Genomic DNA, 18,726 nt, shown 5'->3' with positions numbered 1-18,726 from the left:
CTGTAAGGCATTCAATGTAAGAGATATGAAAAATTAAACTATTTTCATCATTTAGATTGTCACATATTCAAAAATTCTTGATAATTCCCTATGTATAGAGACAGGCATCCTGATACACTGCTGGTGAAATATAAATAGTTACAACCTATAACAAGAGCAACTTGTGAATATCTTTCAAAATTATAAGTACATATATCTTTGACCTAGCAATTCTATGACTTTTTCTTACAAAAATATTTATACACAAGCAAAATGGCTTATATTCAAGATTATTCACTGTATTATCACTTATACCAGCAAAACTTGGGGACTGGTTAAATAAATTATGATTCATTCAGTCACAAAAAGAATGAAGAACTGCTTTACAAACTGACAGGAAACTATGTCAAAAATATTTTAATAAGTGTGTATAGAGAGAGGGTATGAGGCAGGAATAACACAAGGTGCAGATAAATTCTTATAACGGGTTATCATTTGTGTTAAAAAGGAGAAAAAAGCATACACAGAGTAAAAACTATGATAATATCAATTCAGATATAAAGCAATTAACAACTGGCTCCTGACCCCCAGGACTCCCAGCCAACTTCCTTTGCAGGCCTGCTCCAGTCCATTCATTAACTTCAAAAAAAAACATGACCTTGCATTTTTATGAACGAAATTTTTTGGATCCCACTCTTGGTAGAATTTTTATATACCTATCTATTTATCTGTTTTTCTGGGCAGGGAATAGGTATGGAAAGATACACAAGAATTTCAAACATTTATTGATTGTGTGGAGTGAACAATGATTGCGAGCCAGATGGTAAGTAAGTGAGGGGTAAGGAGGAGGGGGTGAGAGAGACCTCATGGAATATCCTCTTATATCTTTTGAATATTGAAAGATGCAAATGTCTACCTATTTTTTTACTTAAATTTATAAATAAAAATATATTTGAAAAGTTTTCAACATTTTTAACAACTAAGAAAACACACTGTTAGAAATAAGGCAGAATTTAGGGACTCCTGGGTGGCTCAGTGGTTGAGCATCTGCCTTAGGCTCAGGGCATGATCCCAGGGTCCTGGGATCCAGTCCCCCTTCTCCCCCTGCATTGGGCTCCCTGCAGGGAGCCTGTTTCTCCCTCAGCCTATGTCTCTGCTCTCTCTCTCTGTCTTTCATGAATAAATAAATCTTTTAAAAAAAGAAGAAAAGAAAAGAAAAAAAAGAAAAAAGAAAAGAAAAGAAAAGAAAAGAAAAGAAAGATGTAAAATATATGCAATATGATAGCAAATACATACAAAGAAGTACATTTTTACACAGAAAAGACAGGGATAAAAATATAACAAAATATTAAAAGAATAGTTATCTCTCAGAAGTGTAATTACAAGTGACTTTAATTTTCTTTGGATTTTCCTATAATTCAAATTCTTTACATTAAGCACTATTATATTCATAGTAAGAAAAAAGGCATTAATTTATTTTTTTTAAAAGATTTTATTTATTTATTTATTCATGATAGTCACACAGAGAGAGAGAGAGAGAGAGAGGCAGAGACACAGGCAGAGGGAGAAGCAGGCTCCATGCAGGGAGCCCGACGTGGGATTCGATCCTGGGTCTCCAGGATCATGCGCCGGGCCAAAGGCAGGCACTAAACCACTGCGCCACCCAGGGATCCCAAGGCATTAATTTATAACGTGAATCAGAGAGGTTAGAAATTAAAAGAGAAGGTAGAAACTTATTAGGTATCATCCAGGTTTCTAAGCATCACAAATGAAACATTTAAATTTCCTTAAAACATTACTTCCAATTACAAAATAGAGGATTTATGGATAAAAAATTTAGAGATGAAAAATATCTAATCTGTCTTCTACTCTACCTCTTAAGAATCACACTATAAGATTATTTCATCCCCCTACTTTCTGAATGTTTTGTCCATTTTTGTTTTCTGTTACCTAGGTAATGGTACTTCCAGCATTTCCCTTCAAGACTATGAAACTAACAATCTGGTATTTCTCACTGTCCAGCTTTCCTGACCTTAAGCTTTGAAAGGCCATCTCCCTAAGGGCACGCAGTAAGATCTAGAAGCTAAAACAGGAGGCTGAGGAATCTGAGGTTAGAGTTCTAATCCTGGCAAACTGTGGAATTTGTTCTCCAATTTTGGGAATAAGCTAAACTTCCTGATCCAGTTTCCTTAATGAGGTAACTTAAAGGATTGTTCTGAAAATATTTAGGACTATCAACTTTAAAGTTTCTTTGTAATATAAATAAATAAATAAATAAATAAATAAATAAATAAATAAATAAATAAAGTTTCTTCTTAACTTTCCACAGCATCCTTCTGAATTTTGCTTTCTTGCCTTTTGTTAAAATGTTTTCCTTTGTAAATTTTTGCTCTCCCAAACAGTATCTGCAAGTATTACCAACCTTTTGGACTCAGGGGTCCAGTAAGGAGTACTTTTAGAAAGCCTGACAACGATACAATGTGAACAGAACTTGAACACTAAAATAGCAATAAACCAACATAATAGAGGATAGAAAAATACTAAGATATGATAAAGGAAATTGTTCATGTCTATAAACACTAACAGAATAGAAAAATTTTTTTTAAGTTTTATTTATTTGAGAGAGAGGAAGAGAAAACAGGGAGAGGAACAGAGGGGAAAGGACAAGCAGACTAGCCCTTGAGCAGGGAGCCCGATGTGGGGCTTGATCCCAGGACTCTGAGATCATGTCCCGAGCCAAAGGCAGATGCTTAACCCACTAAGCCACCCAGGCGCAGAACAGAAAATTTAAATGAGATATACAAATTTTCTCTCAAAGGAAAAAAACGGGTGGCTATTGGAAATCAATACAATTTAAAATAAACAGTATATGCCTAGGCATTCTTTTGATAGTTATCTCTTGTTTCAGCGAACAACTGTCTACTCCTAATGTACATAAATGTATTGGGAAATTAACATTTCAACATTCGAAGGTAATGCCACAATCTAAGTATTGACAATTTATGGAGGCATAAGAATGCAATCAGGATCTAAATTGGACTCTTATGAGCAGAGGAGAATCAGGCAACTAACTAATGTAACCAACACTTGGTAAGGGAAGTCAAAACTTAGACTCTAACATCCAAATCTGCTGTCGAGATAAGGAAGATGACAACTTCTGTATCACAGTCTAGCAGATGAAGTTTTGTCATGCCTTCAAGGATTCCATTTTTTTTCTATTGTTTACAGTAGACCCACTAACCCTACTTATTACCTGAACCTTGGCGTATCTTTTTTTTTCTACCACTTGCATATCAGGTACTTTTTGATGGCTGCCTTCTTCATTAGAAAATAAGCTATAAATCTATAATGGGTTCTTTACCTACAGGTCTTACGAAGCACTTGATAGCTTTTAGGAAGAAAGGTGTTTTTACCAACATCAGAGAGCAATTATCCCTCTGCCAAGACAGAGTGAAGCAATTTCGGTAGTGCCCTCAGTACACTTTAAACTCCTCCTCCTGGTAACAAGACCAAACACCTCTCTTGTTACTTAAAAGTTATTCCAATAGGGAGGGACAAGGGAGCAGACAACTGAATTTTTTCTGGATTAACTCGGGCATTAGTTGAATGCTTTTTTGTGGTTCACCTACTTTAAAAGGTGGTCAAATCACTCTGTGCTACTGAAGAGAGCAACTGCAAAGAACAATTACATAAATCCTCTGCTTCAACTTACCTCATCCTTCTTTCTAATGAAAGAAAGCATTAGAAACCACTGCCTTGCCACCGCTTCCTTAGTAATCTTAGTAAAACCTACTTGCTTTGTCATGTGAATTCCTTTTCTTCCTTAGAAAATCCGAGAAATTTATTTCATTCAACATAATGACACACGATTGTACATCATTTTTTAAAGTACAGGCACTGATTTTTACAATGTAGAAAAGATAAAGGCACTCCTGTTAAGTGAACTATTCTCAAACAGGTGTAGTCTAGAACTTTGCATTATTTAGTTCAGAAAATTTGTACATACCCTCAATTCCATACCTGTAATTCCTAAGTCCAAAAAGCTGTGAAAACACTTTCTTCATAACTTCTTCAGCAGTAAAATCTGACCTTCAATGACACACCACTATATATAGCCTTATACCATACTTTGTGTGGATTTTTACTGAACTGTAGGAATATTAGCATGATTGATTCCTGGATGTTGCTCCAGATCCCACTAAGGGGCTTATGTCACTGTATACATAGCACATTTTCTAAAATAAAAAAAAAAAAATTGGATTCTGAAACACTCTAGTCCAAATGGTTATGGAAAAGAGACTATGGATGTATAGTTCTATTCTTCAAAAATATTTTCAATCTTTGAAAATGAAATAGCAATAAAGCAACATAATAGAGGGTAGAAAAATACTAAGATATGATAAAGGAAATTGTCCATGTCTATAAACACTAAAAGAACAGAAAATTTAAATGAGATATACAAATTTTCTCTCAAAAGAAAAAAAGGGATGGCTATTGGAAATCAACACCACAATTTAAAATAAACAGTATATGCCTAGGCATTCTTTTGATAGTTATCTCTCGTTTCAGCGAACTGTCTACTAATGTACATAAAATGTATTGGGAAATTAACATTTCAACATTCAAAGGTAATGCCACAATCTAAGTACTGAACTCAAGCTTAAGATCCCAAGAATTGGGGATCCCTGGGTGGTGCAGCAGTTTAGCGCCTGCCTTTCTTTGGTCCAGGGCGCAATCCTGGAGACGTGGGATCAAATCCCACATCGGGCTCCCGGTGCATGGAGCCTGCTTCTCCCTCTGCCTATGTCTCTGCCTCTCTCTCTCTCTGTGTGTGACTATCATAAATAAAAATAAAAATTTAAAAGATCCCAAGAATTGCTAATATAATTTAATAATAATTATAATACAATTATTATATAATTATAATAATAATAAAAGTTCAATTAATAGTATTTGAGGAAATTAAGACACTTAAGCAACGTGAACATGTTTTGGGATATATTGGGTACACATTCACTGATTTTCTTCAAGCAATCAATTAGCTAGAGCACAAAACTTAAAACAACTTTCATCCACACATTAATACAAAAAGGGAGTCATGCCTGGGGTACATATTTAAGACATGTAAGAATGAGTGATTCACTGAGAATATGCAAAGTTAATTATGTTAAGAACATTTCGTATAAGGCCAGTGAATTAGTCACATCTAATTCATACTGGACCAAAATGAAACAATTTCCTGAACTTGTTACTGGTTGCAGTGTTTTAAGCAAATATAGAGGCATATTATCTAAAAATGCAATGAAATATATCTCATCTTTGTCTTTATTCATGAAACATAAGCAAAACTATTTAATACAAACAGGGGAAACCGCCCCCTATATCAATTCATTTCTAGGTTCATGAGAAATTTTTACCAAATTCTCATTATCACATGTCTAGAATTATATGGCATATGATGCAGTATGATTCTTTCTGTTCTGCTTGCTGAAATTGTACCAGCCTTTAGAAAATTTCCAGCAGCTCCCTATCAGTCATCAATAAACAGTGAGTTATACACTAGCTTAATGGTAAGCAATAATGTGGATGTTATTTATTTTATTAAGTGAATATTTTAGATAAGTCCTGCTTATACTATTAAAATCAAAACCATATGATTTCTTGGTGAGCACTTTAGTGCGATAACTGTATTTCCCCTCTAGCTATACAAGAGCACATCTGTGCATGCCTTTGCAGACCTGTTATGCTGATGGGTGCAAAGCTCCAATGTAGGCCCTACTAGAGACTGGGACCTTCAATTTCTCCCAAACAGTGTCCTGCACTCGCCATCCATTCATGGTAAAGTAGTTAATTTTAATGTTCTCATTGTTTACCAGAAAGCACAGACAGTGAGGCTGGCTTTGCCGCTCCCGTTTCCTTTTGCTAGGCTGCTGCGCTTTTTCAGCCAATTGACTTTGCTTTGAGGCTATAAATATCTGAAAAATGTTCTGCATTTGATGCTCTTGGATTCTGCATCCATATTTAGCTGTTTGTGGCATGCCTTTGTTTAAGCTACTCTGCCACCCATACAATCAGTCAGGTTGAGATCTGGATGGTCAAAGGACACATGTATCAACATCCAACAGACACTGACTATGAGCAAGGTACCAATCTGCTAGACATGGTGACAATGAAGGGGGTGGCAAGATAGGAATACAAACAAGAGAGACTTCCTGGTATCAAATATTTTATAGTCTTGACAGGGCACAGGCACAACTTATTATAAAACTGTGATAAAACAAATGGAACATTTTACAACTAAAAGAAAATGAAGGACAGGGCAGCATAAATATTTTCTTTTAGCTATGTCTCAAAGAGATGCATTTGTCTTCTAAATATACATCTACCTATTTTAAAGCTCTGACAGATTCCAAAAAAAAGTTTTCTAATCCTGGCAATATACAAAACTCTGAATACAGGTATTATCAACAAAACAGTCGATAGCAAACTCAAAACAGTGCCTAGTCTTCAAATTTCATGAGGCGAACTAACAAAATATTATTTCCAAAAGTTTCTGTTAAGATATTCAGGTTGGGGGGGAGGGGTGTTAGTGCCATTTTGATTTTTTTTTTTTGCATGTTTGCATGTTGATTTCAAACATATTGTAGAGAATGTGTACCATAGCCAGAAGCCAGGAGCACTTAATACAGCTCTTACTTTGTACCCTTTTAAAGTCCACATGGCTATTTCAGGTTAGTGCTCAAAACTGAATAAGCTTCACCTAAACAAGATCCCCATTTTCTCCACCTTCCTATCTTGTCAAAACATTCCAAACAAATATACATCTGCCTTCGACATTCCTGCTTTCACAACTAAGTTCACTGACCTTTTGATAAAAGTGCTCCTCAGAAGCCCCTGATAATCATGATTTAAACTCATTAAGGGCTTTCTTGGGCAGCCGGGGTGGCTCAGCGGTTTAGCGAGCCTTCAGCCCAGGGCGTGATCCTGGAAACCCAGGATCGAGTCCCACGTCGGGCTCCCTGCATGGAGCCTGCTTCTCCCTCTGTCTCTGCCTCTGCCTCTTTCTCTGTGTCTCTCTTGAATAAATAAATAAAAATCTTTAAGAAAAACAAAAGGGGGGAGAGGCTTTCTTGATGCTTGTCCCCAAGAGTCAGACTGGAATTGGTAGGCCAAGTAATAGGTAAAATAATAGGGCAGGCCACAGAATCAGACAACTCTAAAGCTAAAATGGACCACAGATGCCAATTAGTCCAGATTTTACATTTTATGTAGAAACCTAGAGCCACAGAGTTAAAATTACTTACCCAAAGTTAGACAACCAATTTGTGGCAAAGAGAGAATGAAAACTCCAGTTCTCAATCCCCAGTTGTATACTCTAGACTAGATTCCCAGTTTCTGAATTTCCTTTAAAAACATTAGCCGACACTCATCAAAGTCTCCTTAAATTGTGTAGAAGAACCTAAGTGTTCCAAAACAATCAGGATTGTGAACACACAAAATAAACAAGTAAACAAAAAAAAAAACCAAAATGAACTAGTGTTTTCCAAATCGATTTTCCACATTCTATTATTTTTATTTCAAAAGCTTTTCAAAGAGTTATGCAATAGGCAACTTAAAAACTAGCTAAGGACACAGAGAAGCCAAGAATCATTCAGATAGTTTTGGAGTATTTACATTAAACTAAAGACAACAAAGTAGTATCCAGGATGAACTGCCTTAGAGGAAGGAAAGTATAAGTACACTAAACAGTAAATTAAAACATCTGGTTAATTGATAGGAAAAGCAAAAAAGTTACAATGCTGTGGAAAGTCTGCAACTTGACACTGACATGCATAGTACATGTGAGTAGAGAATATATGTATGCATATTTATATATACTTAAAAATATACACATATCTGTATGTATATATATGCATACACACCACACACCACTCACAAATCTACCCCTAAAAATGAGCAACAAAAACATGCACCTATTTTTATGGGTTTCATGCAAAGAACAATGATTTATGTTAGGTCTGGGGGGGGGGGGGGCCTGGGTGGCCCAGTGGTTGAGCATCTGCCTTTGGCTCAGATCCCGGGGTCCTGGAATCGAGCCCCACATCAGGCTCCCCTCAGAGCCTGCTTCTCCCTCAGCCTAGGTCTCTCCTTCTCTCTGCATGTCTATCATAAATTAAATAAATAAATAAATAAATAAATAATAAATAAATAAATAAATATCTTAAAAAAAAAATTACGCAAGGTCTGGAATACCCAGACAGAATACTTTTGGACACTGAAATACCAAATTATCATAAATACATATTCTCACAGTAACACGACCCTATCTCTGACTTTATGTAAAAAGCAATGTGCCAGAGAAGTGTGTAATGATAAAGAGGAGGATAGGATGGAAAAACATTCTAACTACAATATACTCCAATTCGAGTTCATTTTCAGGTTCTTGTCAACCTTTGTTATAAGCTATCGGATAAATGGGATCAGCAGGTGGATGGGAAATCAGGCACTCAAGTTTTTAATCTGCTGAGAATGAACTGGATGACCTTACATCATCTCCTACTTCTTTGCTTTAATTCTTTCAGTTACTTAGAACAACATCAAAGACCATGTATAAGCACCGAGCAAAATATAAAGTGGTACATACATAAATCCTTAAGAAGTGGTTGTAAGAACTACAGGATTTTTACAATTGAAAGGGCCATTAAGAGATTATTTAATCCAATTCATTCGTTTTACAGATGAAGAATCAGAGGTTCAAAAAAAAAAAAAAAAAAAAGTGACCTGATCTACCCCAAATCACATAGCCACTTACTGGCAGAACCAAGACAAAAACTCAAGTCTCTGGACTCCTCTTTCTGTGATCTTTCTGCTAATGATGGACCTGAAGTCTTGAAATCAACCAAAAACCATCCAGAGAGAGAACTTCTAAGTCTTGGTCCCTCTTGAATAGTAATCACATACCTTCTTCAGAAGGATGAAGGAAAAAGGCATAATGTACTGATCACTATAGGCTTCAATGCACATGACTGGAGGATAACATCTTAACGTCGTCTTTGATCCCAGGTGCTTCAAATTTGCCCTCTTGGAGTCAGCGACATCGCTAATGTCTTGTGCCCACGTGAGCTAAGTGATAAACATCTTGACTGTTTCGATATTTTGGAAAGCCACAGCTCGATCCCTGAATTCCAAGCTATAAATCCTTGGGCTAGGAGTTCTGAAAACCAGCACCGGCTTCAAGGCTGCCACAAGGCTCACCCTAATAGAATCTCATCATTCAGTTTTAATTAAAGAGGTGGTTACTAGGAATGCAGAAAGGGAAAGTTTCAGTGTGTTCATCACTTTTAACTTGCTGAGTCGCAGCCGCAGCCCGGTCGCTTTCACAAAACGAGAACCAGAAACAATAGTGCCATCTGACACCATCCCGCACCCCTTGGATCGACTAACTGGTGGCCTTTGGGAGAGTGAGTCTCGGAAAGAGGTTACGGGCCAGTCTGTTCCCACCAAATTAATATTTTCGGTCATTCTATGTTTATTTTGCCGTCTTACCCACTGCTAAGCTATTCCGTAGTAGCTCGGTTTGCAGCCTCGCCTCACTCAAGGAGAAAGACATGAACACTCGGCTCGCTTGATTTCACGGGGCGTCCCCGTCCGACCTCCTTGAAACCGGGTGACAGTGCCCCCTCCAGCTTAGCGCCTGACTCTGAGGTCTGCGTGGTTGGACCGCACCTGAAAACGTCCTGCAGGCGTCCGAAAAGGTCCAAAGACCGTACGGCAGGACGCCTCCGCTCAAGCGCTACTCTGGAGAAACTTGGCGGACGCGCACGCCGGGACAGAAAGGGAGGGGGTGCGGGGCACGACCCGGGACGGCCGGGGGTCGGGGGGCCGGGGGCCCGGGGGGGCCTGGGGGCGGGGGCGGGATCGGCCGGAGCGCCGACGCCAGCCCTCCGACGGCCTGCGGTCCTTACCGTACACCCGGACCCAGCTCTGCTGCTGGCACACCGACTCCAGAAGGATCCGATCCAGCATGCCCCCGGCCACGGCCCCGCCGACGGGGAGAACCGCTTCCAGCTCCTCCGGCGGTAGCGGCGAGTCGGACTCCAGCGCCGGGAACATGTCCGGCCAGGACAGCGCCTCGGCGGCTCCTCCGGACGACGGGGAGAGCTCCATGGTGCCCGGGAGGGACGCGGGGGCGGCGGCGGGAGCGGCGGGTGAGGCGGCGGCGGCGGCGGGGCGGGCGCGCGGCTCCGCGCCCTGCCTGCGGGAAGGGGAGGAGGAGCGCGCGGCGGCGGGGCAACGACCCGAGCGGCTCACCTCCTTCCCCGCCGCCCACTGCCCGCGGCTCGGGCGCCGCAGCCCACCTGCAGCCGGCGGGCGGGACCCGGGCCGGGAGGCGGATCCAGCGTGGCCCGGGCCGGGGGTGGGTCCGGGTCCGGGTCCGGGGCTCAGGTGTGGGTCCCCCCCGGGACGGGCGGCGCGCCCGCCTGCCCCCCCGCGGAGCCGCCTAGCTCAGCGCCGCCGGCGTCCCCCGCGGCCGGACCGGGCTGGGGCTGGGGCCGGGGATGGAGTGCGGCCGGGCGGGGCAGGGCTGGGGGCGTCGCCGCCAGGGGCCGCCCCCTCCGACCGGCTCCCGCCGCCGCCGCCGCCGCCGCCGCCGCCGCGCCTCCGAGCGTCCGGCTCCCTCAGGGGAGGGGGGCGGTGGCCCCGGGGTCTCGCCCGCCAGTCCTCGGCCCCCACCCCAGGAACGAGCCGGCCCGCCCCCCTAACTCTCGGGACGCGCGGGTCCCGCCGCGGCTGCGGCTGCGGCTGCGGCTCCGGCTCCGGCTCCGGCTCCCGCTCCGCCACCGATCCCACAAGCCCGGCAGCCGCGGCGGTGGCGGCGGCAGGCGGCATCCCAGGGTGATAGGCCGGAGCAATCGAGGGCCGAGGGCCCGGCCGCGTGTGCAGTCGAGTAACGACGCGGAGGAGGAACTGCCACCGAAGGCAGGAAGAATCGGACTCCGAACTATTCATCGGGCCAGCCCCGCCCACTTTCCGAGACCCTCTAGCCCGCCGCCCCGCCGCGCGCGGTTCGCGGCTCCCGAGCGGCCGCTGGAAGTGGGGACGGCGCGGGGAGGCGGGGAGGAGGAGGGGTGCGGGAAATTTAAAAAGAAAAGAGCTTCCCTTCCCCGCTCTCCACCCCTTTCCCCTTCAGGTCGTTATTCATGTATTCATTTATTTATTTGCACCGACATCGCTCTCTCACTGGCGGAAGACGGGAGAGAGGCTGCTTTATGTTACAGCTGCCCTCGGGGAAACGCCTCCTTCCTGCCCCGAGGCCGGAGTTGGCGGCGGGGTCTGGCCTGCGGGATCCCTGCGCCGCAGCTGGACTTGTCATCGGTCTAGAATAGCAGGGTTACGAAGTGTGGTGTGGATGGATAGACGGGCCTCGCGAGCGCAAGAAATGCTCAAAAGCCCAGTATTAACCAAACATGTTTTTTTTTTCTTTTTTTCTTTCTTTTTTTTTTTTTTTTGCCTTTGATCTTGGTGCAATTTATGTTGGCTTTTTTTCCTCTAATGATGTCACAAGTGTTTTATTTTTGGCCTATTTGGAAACTGTCTCCCTTGACCTTGGCTTTAACTTTTTTGCCCACCCAAGGCGGCAATTCGCTAGTTCAGGTTATAGAGTTTGCTGGCAAAGTGATGATAATTTTTAAACCGAAAAGTAGTGACTTCAACAGGGCCCTGCACATAGTAGGTCTCCACCAATGTTTCTTGAACATGCTGCTTAAAATGCTGCAGGAGTTGCACAAGTATACGGTGCGCTTTTTTGTTACCACATTGGAGGGCATTTCCTCCCTTCCTCTTTTCGTCTTTGCGAAGAGACTGGTCCGCAAGGGGATATTTTTGTTTTCTGGTCTTGTGGTATCCTGGTATGTTGTTTGGGGTTATCAAGAGCTCTAAGGATGCATTTTATAATTTTCCCCAAACTGTTTAGGGAAATAGTATTTCAAAGCAGGTAGTGACCTTCAAGATAACCTCATTCTGCCTTTTTGTTGAATGGTTGAGGACACTGAGGAACAGCCAGGTTACCTGACAAATCAACCATCAGGACAGATAGGTCTGCAGTGTCTCAATGGTATTGCCTATTTCAACTTTGTTCCCTCACAAACCTTTTGTGATTAAGCGTGGTGGTGCATGGTTTGGTGATGCATTGGAGCAATCGTTTCTGGTATCTAAAGCCTCGATTTCTGACTATCTGACTGCATGGTCAGACTTCCAGGTCTAAATCCTCATATTCTTCAGTGCTTGAGTGGACATGGGAAGGTATTGAAGCTGGGAGATACAGGGCCCAACACTAAACAGAGCTAGAGCATTTTTATTTATACTAAATTACTGCTGAAGTCATGGTTACAGAAGTCAGAGAGCAAGTGGATAATGGGCATCAGGTGTACAAGTTTGAGCATTCTTTATTAGTCAGTATGTAAGGTATTTATTTAGCCAAGCAATTATCTCAAAGCAGCGTGAGGAGTGGTGTATGAAACATTCACAGAGGTTTTTTTTCTCAAGCTTATTGGCTTGATGGCGTCATCCATTGTTAAGCTGAAGAAAAATCTCTCAGTAATCCTACTTTCTTCATCTAGACTCTCCAAATCCCCAGTCCCTGCTTCATCTCCCCATCCTGCCCCCAGACTAGCTGCCTAAGTAATTGCCTAAGTAATAGTATGTCTGGAATTTATCTAATGTTTATAACTTAAAGACAAAATAGTTCACGACCTGAACAATAGTTCTCTGAGATAAGCAGAACCAGGAATTTTTAAATCACCATTGAGCCAATGAAAAAAAATGGAAGCATAGAATTCTATTAAGCAACCTACCTAAAGTAAAAAGACTGGTCAATAGATTAAAACCCTAGTCTAAATTTTTCATTGATGGATATGGATTCCTTAAGGTTTGGGGTTTTTTTTCCCCCCTTGGGTGGATAGAGTTGTACTAACAATTATGGAGACAAAAGCAAATATCCACAGTTTTTGTAAATTATTATCACTTAAGGGGCACCTGGGTGGCTCAGTCAGTTAAGCGCCTGCCTTTGGCTCAGGTCACAACCTTGGGGTCCTGAGATTCAGCCCAGTGTCAGGCTTCCCTGCTCAGCCAGGAGTCTGTTTCTCTCTCTCCCTCTGTTCCTCCCTGCTGCTTGTGCTCTCTGTTGCTCCCTCTCGCTCGCTCTCACTCTCAAATACTCTTTTTTAAAAAAAGCAAATTATTATCACTTAAGAAAAATATTGGAGAACAAACAAACACAAGTGACAAGCCAATTTGCATTGCAGGGAAGCAGTTAATCCTACTTAGATTTCTACCAGTGGTATCTCCCTGGTGTAATCCCAGATCTTAATGTGAACATAAATCCTTGGCTGATAAAGTCTTAGTTTACATTGTAGTTTGCAAACAGGCCTTTGTGTGTGAACTACAATAGAGCTAAAGTCTCATTTCCCAGCCTGCCCTACCCCCTCCTCTTTTTCCTCCCTCTAGAGTTTCAGACACTGAGCTCTCAGAGGTGATCTACATATTTATTGTCTTTGGAATTCAATTCCAAGAATCAAACCCAAGCCCCAGGACAAAGTGGGAACTAAAAAAATTGGGGAACTACGGAAGAGAAAAAAATAAATGTCCCAAGTAATAAGCTGAAAAACAGAGGCTGAGATTTTCAAAAGAAAGAAAGAGGCCTTGGGTTCTGAGTACATTATTACCAGTACAGGTTTCCTGTCCCTATCCTAAAGTAGATAGGGAGTTTCTATCTACTTTCATAAACTGAAATGACATAAAGCAAAGAAGCACTTACCACTGATATATTTGGAAAAATTTTTGAGCATTCCCAGACCCAAAAAATAAGCTCTCTTAGACTTTTCTGATGGCTTATTAGGACCCATCTTGCTAACGGATGCATGAAATAAATGAAGATAAGCACAGATGCTCACAGACACAGTTCAAAGCTATGGTGGCTTGATGCTGAGATGCTGAGTGTAGTTCCAGGGGAAGGAGATTGGGAGTGCCACTCTGGTCAGGATGCACACTGCCTGTATATCAAGCGGCTCACTGCAATCGCTGAACATTATTTTTGCTCTTCTCCGTTTTTCATACAGTGAAAATCCTCTTCCGATTTCCTCGAGTTGGTGAAAACTGGTACTAATGTAGGTCTTTCATAAAAGCAAAGTAGCATAATGTGAATTTTCAATAAATTTGAAAGACGCCCATATTAAGGAGAGCGAGGATTTAGAATCTTGGCTATCACAAACTGAGGACCAGGTACGTGTCCAATTTTCTCCTCTGTTCACCTGTCAGAAAACACACACACATTAAGAGGTTCCCTCATCACAGATGCTCTTAACTATTTTCTTAAAGGCAATCCCTTTTAGGCTCTCTAGACACCACTTCTAAGCAGCTAATCCCCCAAGCAGTAATGCAACATTTAAAGTATGGTTCACCAGCTGCTCCCCTTCAATATTCTCTTTCCCCTTGGACACAGTGATGCAGCACTCTTCTGATTATACTCTATAACACTGACCATGCCCAGTTCGTTAAGGGAAGAATTTAGACATTTCTCAAGATTCTGTTGTCCCTGTCTTTATTTTGATCCTCCCTAAGTCTCCACTTCCCTGGTCATCTATTCACTTCTGTGGTTTCAACTCTCACTTGGATAATGTTGACTTTAAGTTCTCCATCCCCAAGCCCATCCACAATACTGAGGTCTAGTCAGGAATCTGTAAATGTTGAACACCTCCACTAAGATACGCTTCCCGTACTTCAGACTCAGTGTATAGAAAGTGCTCTTTCCCCCGTCCTCTGTCCAAACACCCTTCCTTTCTTGGATTTCCTTTTTATGTCAGTGGAACTAGTAGGTTCTGCCTCAGACTTGCTTAAACACGGAGATACCTCTCAGTCTTCTCCTCCACACTAACACAAATCCAAACCCTGCCTTCTGTTCCTAGTGACACCATTCTAGCTCAGGCCTGGCTAGCTTTTCACCGTGCTAAAAGCATTAGCTCTTCAGCTGTCCTCCTTCCCCTGAGGCCTTTCCAACTCTAGTTTATCCTACACTCTGCAGTAAATGAATTATCCTAAAGCACAGTGCAGACCAGGTCACATCCAAGCTCAAAAAAGAGCTCCCTGCTACCTATTAAGTAAAATGTATGTTCCACCAAGATTAAAAGGGCCTATCAAATATGGTCCCAAGCCACCATTGCTACCTGCCGCATTGCCTATGTCTAGCCAACACAAATGGCCCACTCTTCCCCAAATACATCCAGCACTTTCCTTGCTCCTTGCCTTTCTTCGTTTCTTATATGAGGAATGTCCTTTCCTTCATCTCTGGCTGCTAAAAACTTGCCAACCTTCAAGCTCCCCTTCCCCCACCTCCCCAGTAAATGCCAGTGTCATCCTCCAGCAAATCATTTCTAGCTTGCAAGCTGGTGATGATCTCCGCGCCCCCCTGAGTTCCCATGGCATTTGTTCTTATCTGTCTGCTGGAACCACTCATGTATATATTATGGTATAGTCCTCCATGTAACTCTAATATCTGCTATTAGGTCATAAGCATCTAGAGGGCAGAGGGCTTGCATTATTCATGTTCATCCCCCACAGTGTCTTTCACATATCAACCCTTCGATTAAGCCAGAAGCCAGGAAGCAAAAAATTAAACGAAAAAGAAAATCTGGCTGGGTTCATAAATGTTTGGGGCTGCAAAAGACACTTAAAAAAATCAATTCAATCATCCCAGACATGCAACCCCCATTCTCCCCTGCCCCCCATTAAAAAAAAAAAAGATAAAAATACTTAGATCCAGGAAAATGATATGGCTTGCCCAAGGTCACACAACAAGTGACAGAGAAAAGATCGGAATTCAGAGCTCCTGAATCCCAATGCATCAACCCCACCAACAGATTGTTTGCTTCCTGCTCTTTTCTGTCCTTCTCTAAATGGATAATTTTCTTGTTGATAAAGGTTTCCTTGCTAAAGTAATTTTATTCTTTTACATATTATTTAAGCTTAAAGCATTTGTGCCACATTCCTGGCCCCACATATAATTTTAGCAAAATTATACTTTTTTTTTTTTTTTTTTAAACCAAAGGACCAAACAGAGACATCAGAGAAACATCTGGTCTGATTCATCAGGGTAACAGCAACATTTCTATTTATATATGAGCACAGCCCTATCTTTGTAGCTCTCAGCTGTTCCTCATTGCTCAGTATGTTCCCCTTTTCAACCTTGTCTGTCCCTCATCAAGAGAGCATCCTGCATCCTGAGTCTTAAACAAAATCTAATGCAATAAAGGAAAATATATTCCCTATTCCCTAGAAGAGGTCTGGATTTGAAAGAAACTATTTCTTTACTTTCTCAGTCTCTTTGTTGAGGAACATAGGACAGCAAGCCTCAAGTGGTTGGGTGGCTGCCATTTGTTTTACTGCATTCTGGGTACAAAGAAGTTGGATGGGAAACTAAGCTAGGGCATGAGTCAAGATTGGAAGCAGGTCAGGTAGAAAGAGAGTATTCTAAATGGGGAAACTGAGGTTGATGTAGAGAACATAAGGAGCACTCACTCTCCTCCAGCAACATTTGATAGTGGCATAAATTAGAAGATGTTTGATCTTAGGCATTCAACAGTACAAGAAATGCTTAGGAATCTTCCTGGATTTTGTGAGTGCTTTTTATACCTGACCCCACATCCCCTAGGAGAAATTCACTATTGTACCGACCAATAACAGTATCATTTGGGAAAGCAATGGAACAGACCAGAGACAAAAAGACCTCCACCAGTCGTTTCTTCTTGGCAAACACTCCTCCAAAATAATGATCTCACCTCAGCATTCAGCTACAGGAATGCAAAAAGAATAAAAACACTCAGATGGAACCACAAGGGCGCCTGACATCAGTGCCTAATTAAAACCTTTAGAGGTCCTAAGCACTGAAAATAATAAGGTTCCCCTCTCTCCCCATGTAATTAAAAAAAATATTTTTTGCAAACTGTTAGAGCAGCAAAGTTCTGATTTTTTTTCAGTGATGACCAGTACAGAACTTGTTTTAGAAATGGCAAACATCAAACTCTTAAAAATGTTGTATGTGTTTCTTTGTGCTCCTACTTCTTCCAGAGCTCTAAACACCACATCTTTTGAATAATCCAGCTCTGTCTGGAGTACACAGCACCAACCATCTATTAACGAACACAATCTATGAAGGGGATAATCTTTAGCAAATTAATTTCTGTGTTTCTCTGGTAACTATAGAAACACCAACTTACTTTACCCTAGCCAAAGAAAATGATCACTTCCTTAGTTTTGTGGTTCTGAAGAGTCCTCAAAAGATGCAAAAGAAAAAAAAAAGGCCAAATGAGTCTAGAGGAGAGATTTTTAAAATGATTCCACTGTTCTCATGCTACCCTGAGAGCAAGATTACAATTGGTCAACATGTGGAGGCTATACTGACCCATTTTCATTTTGCCTCTGGTATAATCAAGGCATCAATTATAATAGCCAAAGTCTATTTAAGACTCCTGTGAGTGGGATGCTTGGGTGGCTCCGCAGTTAAGCGGCTGCCTTCAGCTCAGGGCGTGATCGTGGATTCCTGGGATCAAGTCCCATATCAGGATCCCTGCATGGAGCCTGCTTCTCCCTCTCAATCTCTCTCTCTCTCTCTCTCTCTCTCTCTGTCTCTCATGAATAATAAAACCTTAACAAAAAAAAAAAAAAAAAAGACTCCTGTGAGCAAAGACAAGAAAGATCAAAATATATCCCCAGTTGCCTGTCATCTAAACATGTATGAAAATGACCATATTAGCACCTGAATGTCTCACCATTATTTTTTTAAAGATTTTATTTATTTATTCATGAGAGACAGAGAAAGACAGTGAGAGAGAGAGAGAAAGAGGCAGAGACACAGGCAGAGGTAGAAGCAGGCTCCAGGCAGGAAGCCCGATGTGGGACTTGATCCTGGGACTCCAGGATCATGCCCTGAGTCAAACGTAGATGCTCAACTGCTGAGCCACCCAGGCATCCCATGTCTCACCATTACTGATCAGGGATGAGTGCTAGTATTAAGAATAACAAATTGGGGCTCGGGCAGCCCCGCGGCACAGCCGTTTGGGGCCACCTGCAGCCCAGGGAGTGATCCTGGAGACCCTGGATCAAATCCCACGTCAGGCTCTCTGCATGGAGCCTGCTTCTCCCTCTGCCTATGTCTCTGCCTCTTTCTCTCTCTCCTGTGTCTCTATGAATAAATAAATAAAATCTTAAAAAAAAAAAAAAGAAAGAAAGAAATTGAGGCTCCTGGATGTCTCAGGACATCCCAGCTCAGCAGAGCATCTGGTTCTCCCTCTTCCCCTCCACCCACTAATGTTCTCTCTCTCTCTATCTCTCAAATAAATAAATAAAATCTTAAAAAAAAAAAAAAGAATAAGAAATCTGGAAATTTGTTTTGGTCATTTCCCCATTGATCTCTAATAGGACATCTTCAGCAGAACAACAAGGGAGGAGCTAGAAGTTTAGAAGCTAGTAGTCAGAAAATGGGATACTGGAATTTAAGATTGCTGAGGTGCAATGTCTGAGTGATGACGCGTAATGGAAGGTGGTCCTGGGAAGTAGATAACTGAAGTAGAGTGGAGGACAAGATCACTAGGGTTAAGGAGTAACAAAAATAAGAAGCTAAGTTATTGAACTCCTAGGATGGTAGTAGGAGATGGTATAAAGAGGATAACTGTGAATTTAGTCTCAAAGGTTTTG

The 18,726-nt window shown here is 42.0% G+C and overlaps 1 protein-coding gene across 5 annotated transcripts in view; it reads right to left on the bottom strand.

The window, feature by feature from the left end:
- Positions 1-10,195, bottom strand: part of RASAL2 (RAS protein activator like 2) — a 347,106-nt gene extending 336,911 nt beyond the window's left edge. For 2 of the 5 annotated variants that reach the window (XM_077901811.1, XM_077901814.1), the window contains exon 1: positions 9,945-10,195. In XM_077901811.1, coding sequence (XP_077757937.1) covers positions 9,945-10,146 — 202 coding nt within the window. In that variant the 5' untranslated portion in view covers positions 10,147-10,195. Of the gene's footprint in view, positions 1-9,525; positions 9,697-9,944 lie in introns of those variants that run through there. The other 3 variants (XM_077901815.1, XM_077901812.1, XM_077901816.1) reach the window with 3 other exon arrangements.
- Between the last annotated feature and the right edge of the window lie 8,531 nt (positions 10,196-18,726).

This window comes from Canis aureus, chromosome 6 (assembly GCF_053574225.1).
Source record: "Canis aureus isolate CA01 chromosome 6, VMU_Caureus_v.1.0, whole genome shotgun sequence".
Taxonomy (NCBI): Eukaryota; Metazoa; Chordata; class Mammalia; order Carnivora; family Canidae; genus Canis; species Canis aureus.
This window is presented reverse-complemented; position numbering and strand designations above follow the sequence as displayed.